The sequence below is a fragment of the Cicer arietinum genome, chromosome 6, assembly GCF_000331145.2.
Source record: "Cicer arietinum cultivar CDC Frontier isolate Library 1 chromosome 6, Cicar.CDCFrontier_v2.0, whole genome shotgun sequence".
NCBI classification, from domain to species: Eukaryota; Viridiplantae; Streptophyta; class Magnoliopsida; order Fabales; family Fabaceae; genus Cicer; species Cicer arietinum.
Window position 1 is genome coordinate 3,174,840 of NC_021165.2, and position 11,209 is coordinate 3,186,048.

The 11,209-nt window shown below is 31.6% G+C and overlaps 2 protein-coding genes across 2 annotated transcripts in view; both read left to right on the forward strand.

Annotated features, from left to right (window-relative positions):
- The first annotated feature begins 1,282 nt into the window (after nt 1-1,282).
- LOC101489761 (FRIGIDA-like protein 4a) lies at nt 1,283-5,448 on the forward strand. Its single transcript, XM_004503362.4, has 3 exons — nt 1,283-2,255; nt 4,368-4,531; nt 4,640-5,448. The coding sequence occupies exons 1-3, from the start codon at nt 1,409-1,411 to the stop codon at nt 5,240-5,242; spliced, it is 1,614 nt and encodes a 537-aa protein (XP_004503419.1). The 5' UTR covers nt 1,283-1,408; the 3' UTR covers nt 5,243-5,448.
- Nucleotides 5,449-7,089: 1,641 nt separating this feature from the next.
- Nucleotides 7,090-11,209, forward strand: part of LOC101493969 (aldehyde dehydrogenase family 2 member C4-like) — a 4,434-nt gene continuing 314 nt past the window's right edge. Inside the window, exons 1-9 of the mRNA XM_004503375.4 lie at nt 7,090-7,292; nt 7,399-7,541; nt 8,815-9,198; nt 9,787-9,876; nt 10,167-10,340; nt 10,441-10,578; nt 10,794-10,931; nt 11,039-11,100; nt 11,200-11,204. Coding sequence (XP_004503432.2) covers nt 7,202-7,292; nt 7,399-7,541; nt 8,815-9,198; nt 9,787-9,876; nt 10,167-10,340; nt 10,441-10,578; nt 10,794-10,931; nt 11,039-11,100; nt 11,200-11,204 — 1,225 coding nt within the window. The 5' untranslated portion in view covers nt 7,090-7,201. The remainder of the gene's footprint in view (nt 7,293-7,398; nt 7,542-8,814; nt 9,199-9,786; nt 9,877-10,166; nt 10,341-10,440; nt 10,579-10,793; nt 10,932-11,038; nt 11,101-11,199; nt 11,205-11,209) is intronic.

Consider the following 11,209-nt stretch of genomic DNA (forward strand, 5'->3'; position numbering starts at 1 on the left):
TTTGACGTATTTTTAATCATGTGACATACAATTATATGATATAGAACCATCTAGATGTATTAATTAAATTAAAAAATATGAATTTTTTTTGAAGTTGAAATATAAGTTTTTACGGCGTTTTATTCCAATTTCATGAGTGTTAATCATTCTACATCGTCATTATTTAAACCATATCACGTCATAATTTTTTAGTTAAAAAAAGTAAAAATAGGGGACTAAAATTGCAATTAAGCCTAATTAAAACCCAAAAAAATAAAGCCTCTACAACTAAAAAGCTCCAAAAAGATTTGGGCTTATTGAGGCCTAGGGGCCACTTTTTCAAAAAAAAAAATTTGATAAGTTTTTTTTTTATAAATTCAACAATTTTTTTTTTCAAAATTTTCCTAAGAAAAAAATTCAATTTTTTTTAGAAAATAATTTTTTCAAAATATTTTTGAGAAAAATAAATTTCAAAAATTTTTAAGAAAAAAATCTCAATTGACAAAACATTAGATTTATGAATCCCTCACTTAAGTCTATAAAAAATAATAAAGTAATGATGTGGATTTGAGTGCTTCCACATGAGATTGAAGATTTAACCAATTGATTTCTTGAGATAAAAATGGTAAAATAAAAGGAAAAAAAAAATGGATAAGATGAAGAAAACGCCACAATCAATGATGATTGATAAACACCAATGTAGAATCGCCACAATGGTAAAGAAATCCTAAGATTCAAGTTCTAATCCAATAACTCAAAGAGGAGACATATCTCACTAATTCTAATTTGTTTCAAAGTTATCTCAAATGAGACTAAAGTATTTAAGAAGAATTTACCTTATTTTTAAAATGGGCCAAATGCCAAATCTCTAGACCTATATTGGGCTTAGACCACTTAACCAAAATTATTACAATTCAAATTAAACACAAATAAAACTAAAAACTATTATAAAATATTGACTTGAAATATTCTTTATTTTTTCTCTTAATTAGCTCTTTTTAGGTATCATCAAGTAATTTAGAAGTTTAAAAAAAATTATTTTAATAAAAAATTTAATATTAGAGATTTAGTAGAATTTTTTTTAAAAGAGTTATTGAATTTTAGACTTTTTCACAACTCTAATAAGGATGGGGAAGGTTCTCACTTCTTTTTAATTGAATTTCCAGCCCGGCCCTTAACTGGGCCATTTTCTGTATCCACAAAAACATCAAGCCCATTCTAAATACATGTAATGACGACTTTATCAAGTCATAATTTTCTCTGTCCAAAATAATAATATTATAATCATGTTGTAGAAAAGATCACTATCGTATCATCGTGTGTTATTACGCAACAGCACTTTTCTTTCTGAAAGTAACAAGCAACCCATGTTTTTCTCTTTTAGAATGGATAATTAGGGTTTCAGAAACTCTATCCAGAATTCACTTCAATGGCGACCGAATTGGTTGCACCAATCTCATCAGAGAATAACAACAGGGTTCGTCAATTCTTCGACGAATTAGAAAATCACAAAAACACCCTCACAAAATGCACCCACCTATTCACCTCACTCTCCAACCATTTCTCTTCCCTCCAAGACTCCATTTCCCTGAAATTTCAAACCCTAGATTCCAAATTCCAATCCCTCGAATCAAGTTCCAAGGAAACCCTAGAATCTCTCAACAACCGCGAAAACTCCATCCCTGAGCGCGAATCTTCCGCCGCCGCACGCATTGATGAACAGAAAGAAGCCGCGATTGCCGAACTTCGTAATTCTCTTCCTTCGTCAACGCTCGATATCTCTGACGCGCTTAAATCCCTGTCGCGGAAAATGGACGCTTCAGCGATGCTTCGTTTTATCGTTTCGAAGCGGAAAGAGTCGTTGATGTTGAGGCCGGAGATAGCGGTGGCGATAAAGGAAGCGGTGGACCCTCCAAGGTTGGTGCTGGATGCGGTGGAAGAGTTTCTGAAGAGCAAAACGGAGTCGAAGTCTGGTGTCACTGATAAGAGATGGGCCTGCGGGCTTTTGATTCAAGGGTTGATTTCGGAATCGAATGTTTATTCTAGAAGGATTGTAGAGAGAGCTTCGGGTCTTTTGGATTTGTGGAAGGAACAGCTTGACAGGGAACCTGATAAGGGTGCTGCAGAAATGGTGATGTTTTTGCAGATTGTGGTTTGCTTTGGGTTGAGGTCGAAATTTGATTATGAGTATTTGAGGAACTCTGTAATGGAGTTTGCTTCAAGGAGAGATATGGCGAAGATAGCTGCTTCCTTAGAATTTGGAGACAAGATGATAGGTTCGTTTCTGTTAATAATGTTCTGTTAATTATTATCTATGTTGTGTTGATTATCTATGTTTTTAGAATGTTCTGTTTATTTTCTATGTTATTAGTATTGTTAAGTGATCGGGTTGTAAAATGTTTCATTTCTTAATCAAACTGTCTGTATTTTGGTTTGGTCCAGTAACATTTTAAGGTGTTGCCTGTGTGTGACTTTCGAGTGCTCTTATTGTATGAAGCTATGTAATCAAGCTAAGTTCACTAGATTAGAGCCTTAGGACCTACCATGGTTTGGCCTGTGTAGTTTGTAGTTTGTAGTCCTCATCCATAGACAAGGACCAACCTCCCTCTGTCCTCACAGATTTCTTCATTTCCAGTACCCAGATTTGAATAAAATACTGATCATGTTACTTTTGAATATAAGGCCTGTTTGATGCATTTTGCAACATATAACATTTCTGTTAGCTTCCTTATATACTAAAAGTTAAAAGACAAGGAGCACCTTTCAAAGCTTGTTTTTTATGTGTAAAAAGACCTTCCTGCAATGGCGGACTTGCGTTATTTTGACCTTATACTGGATTCTATACTCCATCAGTTCATCGTATTACCAATCAGCAGTAATATATTTTTCTTAGCAATTAAGGGAATATAAATATGGGTGAGGTCTACCATTACGAAGCCGAAGGGGGATTTTTTTTATATATTCCAACAGTATATAATTATTTTTCAATGTTCTTCGACCAGTTCTTGCCTTCGGCCCCTTGTAGGTTATGCCTGCTTCACTGACACCATTCTCTGACCTCCCAAAGAAATGTATGCAGTAATAGAACATCTTCTGTTAATTCCCCACCCAATATCTTAACAGGCAGTGACTCAGGTTAAGCAGGTGGTTCCTAAAACCTCCATTTGCGTCTGAAATAAATGCAAGTTTTCTGATTTTGGTTTTGCCACCGACTGATAATTTTTTGTTTTCATCCCCGTTTAACACCAATTGTGCGTCAAATCTGTCAAACATCAACTAAACTAAATAAAGCTGCATAATATGCAAGCCAAGTGTTATTTGCTCAAAGCTTGGTGTTGGCAATGGAAGTTTGAAGCTGGATCCATCTGTGGCCTTCAGGTGGTTCCATGATGTTAGGAAGAGTGGATGGAAATGAAAAACTTCAAACTTTGTTTGGAGTAATTGTGCAGATGGGCTGAGAAAAATTATTGTATGAGTCGTATTAGGTTCACATATCCTTGCATGAGTTAGCATAGTTTTTCCATGCATGGTGTTAAAGACTTACGGGGGATACCTTTCATTTGAACTTATTTTTGTAGCCCTCAGTACTTCTTTATTTCCTTCTTTTTATTCATCAATTTTATTAGGAAGGTGTTTATGCTAGACCCCGAGGGATTGTTATAGAGAACAAATTTAGAACAAGGCTATGGGATTTAGGGCTATTAAATTTAAATTTAGTGGAGCATATTGAATTTTAAATTAATTTTCATAAAGATGTTTGATAGTTGTTCCATGGAAATAGCTTTCATGGACATTTTTTTTGCAAAGGAACTTTCATTGACTTGAAAGTGTTTTCCTGTTCTATTGCTCTGATTACTTATTTGAATGTTGAATCTGCTCATTGGTATATGTTAAGTGGTAGTGTTGTTAAATAGCGGTCATGGCAGCCCCTGGCGGATTTTTTACCAGCCACCTTTGGCAATTCATGTAGTGCCACTCACCAAAGTTCCCAATCCCATGTTTGTGGCAAAATTTTGTCCATCCACCATAAACCACCACTTGTCGCCTTTCTACAAACCCTCATTAAATGTCTTCGTTTCTTATAATTTTCAGAAGTCCACCTCAGTGTTTCCATTTCACAAGCTCTTAAGAGTTAAATTTTCTGGATAATAAATCAGAGCCGGAAAGATGCATGACCTTCAATCAATTAGTAAGAGAAATTTAAGAATCTGCTATCACGTACAGGTTTTACCTTGAATTAATTCATATTTATTTGATACAATTAAGGCATCAAAGGATAAAACTTTATTAGTTATATGATTTAGTTTTTGATCATTACATAATGCCTCTTTTTTTGCAAAGCCCCATGCATTATACTCGAGGTTAATAAAAGCAAGTGTTTTATGCAGATATTATAGACGATCTAGTCAAAAATGGCAAAGAGATAGAAGCTGTTTATTTTGCTTCAGAATCTGGTTTGACTGAAAGATTTCAACCAATCAAGCTACTCAATTCTTATGTTCAAAACTACACTTCCATATTGACGAGCGGAAATAACACTCAGTCTGCATCGGTATGGACATCTACCTTTTTAAACCAGTTTCAATGAATGCATTTACGTCAATATCCTCCTGAAACATGTCTTTACTGGACCACTTTGTTAAATCTGTGTATTTTTCAGAATGAGTCGACTACTTTGGAATTGAATTCCATTAAGGATGTAATCAAATGTGTGGAAGATCACAAACTTGAATCAGAGTTTAAGCTTGATAAATTGAAAAGGCGGGTTTCCCAATTGGAGAAAAGCAAGGCTGAACGAAAGAAGACTTCATCATCATTTGGAAGTAGACCTCGAAAGCGTGGTGGTCGAGGGAGTGGATCCAGCTCTTCCCGCCCAGCCAAATCAGCCAAAACTAGTGCATACCCGTCATCTTTTAGTCACAGGAACCTGGCTCCTCTACACCCTAGTCCTAGGGCAAGATATTCTACACCATTACACTATCCAAGCCAGACTATGTTGGAGAGTTCAACACCTAATCCTTATGCAGCAAGCTATGGAACCTCCCACACTCAAAGCTATGGAACCTCCCATACTCAAAGCCCAGCTGGAATAGGAATAACACAACAACACTACTCATACCCTGTTGACAATTTAGGTCCTTCTAGTTACCTATCCAGTGGTTCTTATGCAGCAGGACAGACTAGCTACGGCCTATATGATTATGGAAGTGCTGCTCCACCGACTTATCCATACACAGTAGATCAAACCAGCTACAGGGGTTAAGTTTTCTTTCCCCCCCCTCAGTTATTTGCGGGCTGTTATCATCTTTTGATGCTACTTTCATCTAATTTATTTCTTTTTTGGGTATGTCAATATTGAAAATAGAACAGTTTCGCAGGGATGTATTTCTTGAAATATAGTCTATGGTGCCAATTCAAAGTGGATAATTACTGATGGACTTTTATCTAATCCTTAAAATTTTAATTTTATTAGTGGATCATTCGAAAAATGCACTCTAAGTTTCATGTTTAACTATTTTGAACTTTTAATATATTTTTTAAATTTTATATGGATTAAATGTATGGTAATATTTTTAAAAATTAAAATTAATCGATTTTTTGTTTGGTCTATGATCAACTTTGTGCTCACTTTCAAGAAATTTATTTATTTATGAATAGCTCATTCAAATTGATTCTTAGCTTGCTGTCAAGCTCCATTCTCAATGTTGCTCCAGCTCAATTCTTGTTATTCCCTGGGCTCTCTCCCTTATCTTATCTTAGATTTCTCTATCTTATACTAGATTGTCTCCTTGCGTTGGTGGTGAGCTCAGAATTTTTGGGTCTTAGAAATTCTTTTCAAAGAGGATTTATATTGTTAATAAAATAAAAAAAATTATATAAAGCAATTTTAAATCAATATTTGACTTTTTAGCTCTTTTTTTCATAATAATGGAAACTATTATTAGTTATTTTGAGGGATTGCGGAGACTATTATGATCTTAGCCCTGCACAATTTCAATTGTTTCGCATATCGATAAGTTAAGAGATGTCAAAGGATTATAAAGAAGGGAACTCGAATTTAAAAACTTAATATAATCATTAATATACAAAAGAAAATTCAAAGTACTTTTTTTAGATTATAAACTAAAGAGTCACTAATGAATATAGTTTCTTTAAGTTATGAATTAAATAGTCATTGATATCAAATCATTCACGCAATAAAATTTAGAACAACTTTTTGACCTTTAATAATAGTAAATTTTCTAATGGGTGGTGAGTGAGTAAAAAGAATAGCTGAGTGGGTGGTGGTGATAAGGTTTGATCTCTACATTTTTCTCCGTTGCATATTTCTCTTATCAATTCATCTACTGTCTCGTATATTTCTTGTTGTTAATATTGTTTTTTTTTTTTAATCTCTCTCCTCTATTTGGTGAAATAATAATAATAATAATAATAATAATAATAATAATAATAATAATAATAATAATAATAATAATAATAATAATAATAATAATAATAATAATAATAATATTAATAGTAATAATAAGTTTAACTTACTTGTTGGGGTATTTAATTTTATGATATGAAAGATTCCATGTACAAAAGGCTTGGATAGCTATAAACAACAGTTGGCACGTATGAAATTTATCCTATTTTATATGGTGTGACAGCGGCGTACGAAAGATACAGATTTATCACCATAAAAAGAAAGATACAGCATAAATTATGGGAAAAAAACAATAATTTCCTTTACAGATATAACAATGATTATGAAAGAAGAAAATAAGAGATTCACAAAAATAAACTTAAGATATAATAACAAGGAAAATGATAATTATTAATAAAAAGCACAATTTTTTATTTATAAAAACACTACAAGAATTTTTTTTTTCTCCACCTATTCCAACTTCTTTTCTTGAACGTCTATAGATGAAGAAATAATTAAATTATGTATTTTTATACGCAATTTATTTTTTATTTAGAATTGCAAGCACATAAATATTTTTTTATTGTTTTCGGTCAAACATGGACACAATAGCTTCTCCACTCTTTTAAAAAACATAGGCTCTCTCATGTATAATATAATATAACTGTTACTTTATAGTTATAAATATGTTACCTATCGTGCCCGTACGTACGTGTGTATATATATTTGTACAAGTGAATGCCCCTAATAATAACATTTCAATCTGAGTTCTCATTGATTTCATTTAATTAGTGGAGACGGACTTAACACACAAAGATGACTAATGGCGAACCCTCCGTCACCAACCTCCCAACCATCAAGTTCACCAAATTATTCATTAATGGAGATTTCGTTGATGCCATTTCAGGTCAATATTATATTTCATGGATAACAAATAATTGATCATGTCGCATAGCTAATTAAGATAACAAATAATGAATAAAAACTCTTATCTTTGTGATTGAAAAAAATAGGGAAGACATTTGAAACAATAGACCCAAGAAGAGGAGAGGTGATAGCGAGGATTAGCGAAGGAAGCAAAGAAGACATTGACGTTGCTGTAGAGGCGGCACGCCACGCATTCGACTCCGGTCCATGGCCTCGCCTTTCCGGTGCTGTATGTTATTTTTCGTCTCTTCTAATTTTATTCATTCATTGTGTTCTTTGCTACCAACAAAATAACATATCAACATAACATACTTATAATACTTAAAAAATTTGATTTCAAAATTTAGAGTATATATGAGTTGCTATAAAAGTATAGATAAAACAAAAACATTCAACATCTAAAATGTTAAGAATCTTTTTCAGATGATATAAAAATAAAATTTTAAATTTTAAATTTTAAAAGAATTTAAAAATTTATTTAGTCCTATTAATTATATAAGAGTAATAATTGTTAGACGGTTCCTCCCCACAATGGCCTCGATAGAAAACATATTATGATAATTTATATTAAGACTACTTATAAGATCGACTCAATTTTTTGTGTAATTTATATATAGATATCAATTTTTTTTTTCAAATGATATTAATTTTTAGCATTAAATTTTTATAATTTTTTATTTTTAAAAATATAAAGATAATTCATAATTATTCTCTACAGTTTTTAAAATGTGAAAAATATTTAAAGGTAGTTTGCTTTGAAGGACATTTTTTTACATCTTTTATCATGGGTTAGGTCTATGACTCCCAATTTGTTATGCTTTAATTTTCAATAATTTTTTAGTTTCAAAAAATTTGTGTTGATTTCACTTTTATGATAAACTCTTGAAGTAAATCATTGTTATAAAGGTAAGATGAAATATTAGTTAATAAAAATTCATTTATAAAAATAATAAAAATAATTTTTGACACTTTTATTATTTCTATAAATGTAAACAAATCTCTTATCTCTTTATTAACGAATAAAATTAACATAAATTTTAAAAACTAAAAAATGAAATATTTTCATAAAATAAATCGAAATTTAATAATTTTTGAAAAGCATTATGTGATGTTCTCATTTTCCTTTTCAATTACATTAATGTTTGAAATTTAAGTTTTTTTTTTTCTTTCATTTTTTAATGGGCCAATGAGTCACTTGCACTAGGTGAATTTAGTTTTGCGTGGAAGCGGGCTATGTGTAATAGTAGCAATACTTTGTGAAGAAAATCAAAACATCGTGAGAGCCATTGCACCCACACTCTTCAATGATTAACATCAAAGTTTTTTTATGCAATTCTTTAATGAATGTACAGCAAGCCGATAGCACTATTATTATTTTATACACAATAAAGTGATGTATAATAAAATATAAAATAAAAAACTTGGATTGTTACTTTCATCTAATTTAATTTGCAGCATATATTAAAATTGACAAGACATAAATGATATGATATGATGATTAGGAGAGAGCAAAAATAATGATGAAATTTGCGGAACTAATTGATGAAAACATAGAAGAGCTAGCTGCATTAGATGCAATTGATGCAGGAAAGTTGTACCATATGTGTAAGGCATTGGACATTCCAGCAGCAGCAAATACTCTGCGTTACTATGCAGGTGCTGCTGATAAAATTCATGGAGAGGTTTTGAAAGTTGCTAGAGAGTTCCATGCTTATACATTGATGGAACCAATTGGTGTTGTTGGACATATCATTCCTTGGAATTTTCCCACTTCCATGTTTTTTCTTAAGGTTAGCCCTTGTTTAGCTGCTGGCTGTACCATGATCATCAAACCTGCTGAACAAACACCTCTCTCTGCTTTGTTTTATGCTCATCTAGCTAAATTGGTAAGTTTCTTCATAGCAAATTTAATTATTTATTTGTACATAGCATCTGGTTTTAAATTGTAGTTGTGGTTGAAATTACAAATACTTTCTTAACTTTTATATTAGGATAAATCATAATTTTAGTCTCTAAGTGTAAAATGATGTCGTTTTGGTCTTTGACTCAGTCAAACACTTAAATTAGTCATTGAATTATCAAAATAATTCATGATACAACTTATTATCATAAAAGTTCCTAAAAAATTCGACTTGCTAGCAAAATAGTTCACAGCCACTATAGCGTGAGAGACTAAACTATTGATGTTTTGATGGTTAATTTGAGTTTTTGGTTAAGTCAAACATCAAAGTTACATAATTTTACACTTTTAAAAACTAAAATAGTAATTTATTTCTTTATATTATGGTAAAATGCGGCCAACGAGATTGCAATTGTGATTAAAATGTTGTTGTTGTGGAGACCTCTAAATCAGTTATAGTGCGGCAGTAATAACAAATATGGATTGTAATTTAAAACCATGATCTCAAATAACATAACATGATGGAACTTGAGCATTAGATGATTGTGTTTTCCTTGTTGTTCACTTCTTGAAGGCAGGAATCCCAAATGGAGTGTTGAATGTAGTGCCCGGATTTGGGCCAACTGCCGGTGCTGCAGTCAGCTCACACATGGACATTGATGCGGTAATTTGTTTGATCAACATTTGGAATTTGGTAGCAAAATTATAAACTGTGTTAACTGTCACATCAAAATATTGAATGTTGTGGAGAATTTTCGTCAAATATATTACGCAGTTTTAATCACAACTGTTGTCAATTTTATCTTTCATTTAAATTATTTATTTATAATTTTGTCATTCTTTATCAAATTAAATGACCAAATTTTTTAAATAATCAAATAAAATTTTATAACTTTTATTATTTTTATATAGAAAAGCGAAGATAAATAATTTTGTTGGTGGTATATTGTTTAGGTGAGCTTTACTGGTTCAACACAAACTGGGCGTGAAATAATGCAAGCTGCAGCTAAGAGTAATCTAAAACATGTTTCACTTGAATTAGGAGGCAAGTCACCTCTCATTATTTTTGATGATGCTGATATTGACAAAGCTACTCACCTTGCTCTATTAGGCATCTTATTAAACAAGGTGAAATTTCCTTCATATGGAAATAAATTCTTTTTAAACAACATGCCTGATTTTATAGGTCAAGTGCTAACCTTTCATTTTTTGCCTTTTGTGACCTTAGGGTGAAGTGTGTGTTGCAAGTTCACGTGTGTTCGTTCAAGAAGGGATCTATGATGAATTTGAGAAAAAATTGGTAGAAAAGGCTAAAGCTTGGGTCATTGGGGACCCTTTTGATCCTAAAGTTCAGCAAGGGCCTCAAGTAAGGATACTAGCTAGTGCCACAAAAGTTCAATATAACATTTAAAATGATAAATATTTAAAGATATCATAAAAAAAAAAAAAGATAATTTAATTAGAAGTAACAAAATTCTTTCATTTTTTTAGTATAATAACCTTAAAACAACATCCCAAAATAAGTAATTGAGTATACACCACTTGTTCTTTTTTGGCTAATAATCTTTCTGTACAATGTAGGTTGACAAAAAACAATTTGAAAAAATTCTTTCATATATAGAACATGGGAAGAGAGAAGGAGCTACCCTTTTGACTGGGGGTAAAACAGTAGGAAACAAGGGATATTACATTGAGCCAACAATTTTCTCAAATATAAAGGTGAAAAAAAATTCCATACACAAAGATATCAAATTGGGTATCTTGGGCATATATAATTAAATAAATAACCATTGTTCTACTTACAAATTATTTAACCATCTATTTAGGAGGATATGCTTATAGCACAAGATGAAATATTTGGTCCAGTGATGGCACTCAAGAAGTTTAAGTAAGTTACTTGTTTTTTGTTATTAATTATTTTGTAATTTTAATGCCTAGAAAAAAAAAACATTTGGAACTTTGTTGATATATATGAAATGAAATGTAGGACTATTGAG

Coding starts and splice junctions, on each gene's coding strand:
- LOC101489761 (XM_004503362.4), top strand. CDS start 1,409: ATGGCGACCGAATTGGTTGCACCAATCTCATCAGAGAATAACAACAGG. Junction 2,256..4,367: donor ATTTGGAGACAAGATGATAG/GTTCGTTTCTGT, acceptor TGTTTTATGCAG/ATATTATAGACGATCTAGTC. Junction 4,532..4,639: donor ATAACACTCAGTCTGCATCG/GTATGGACATCT, acceptor TGTATTTTTCAG/AATGAGTCGACTACTTTGGA.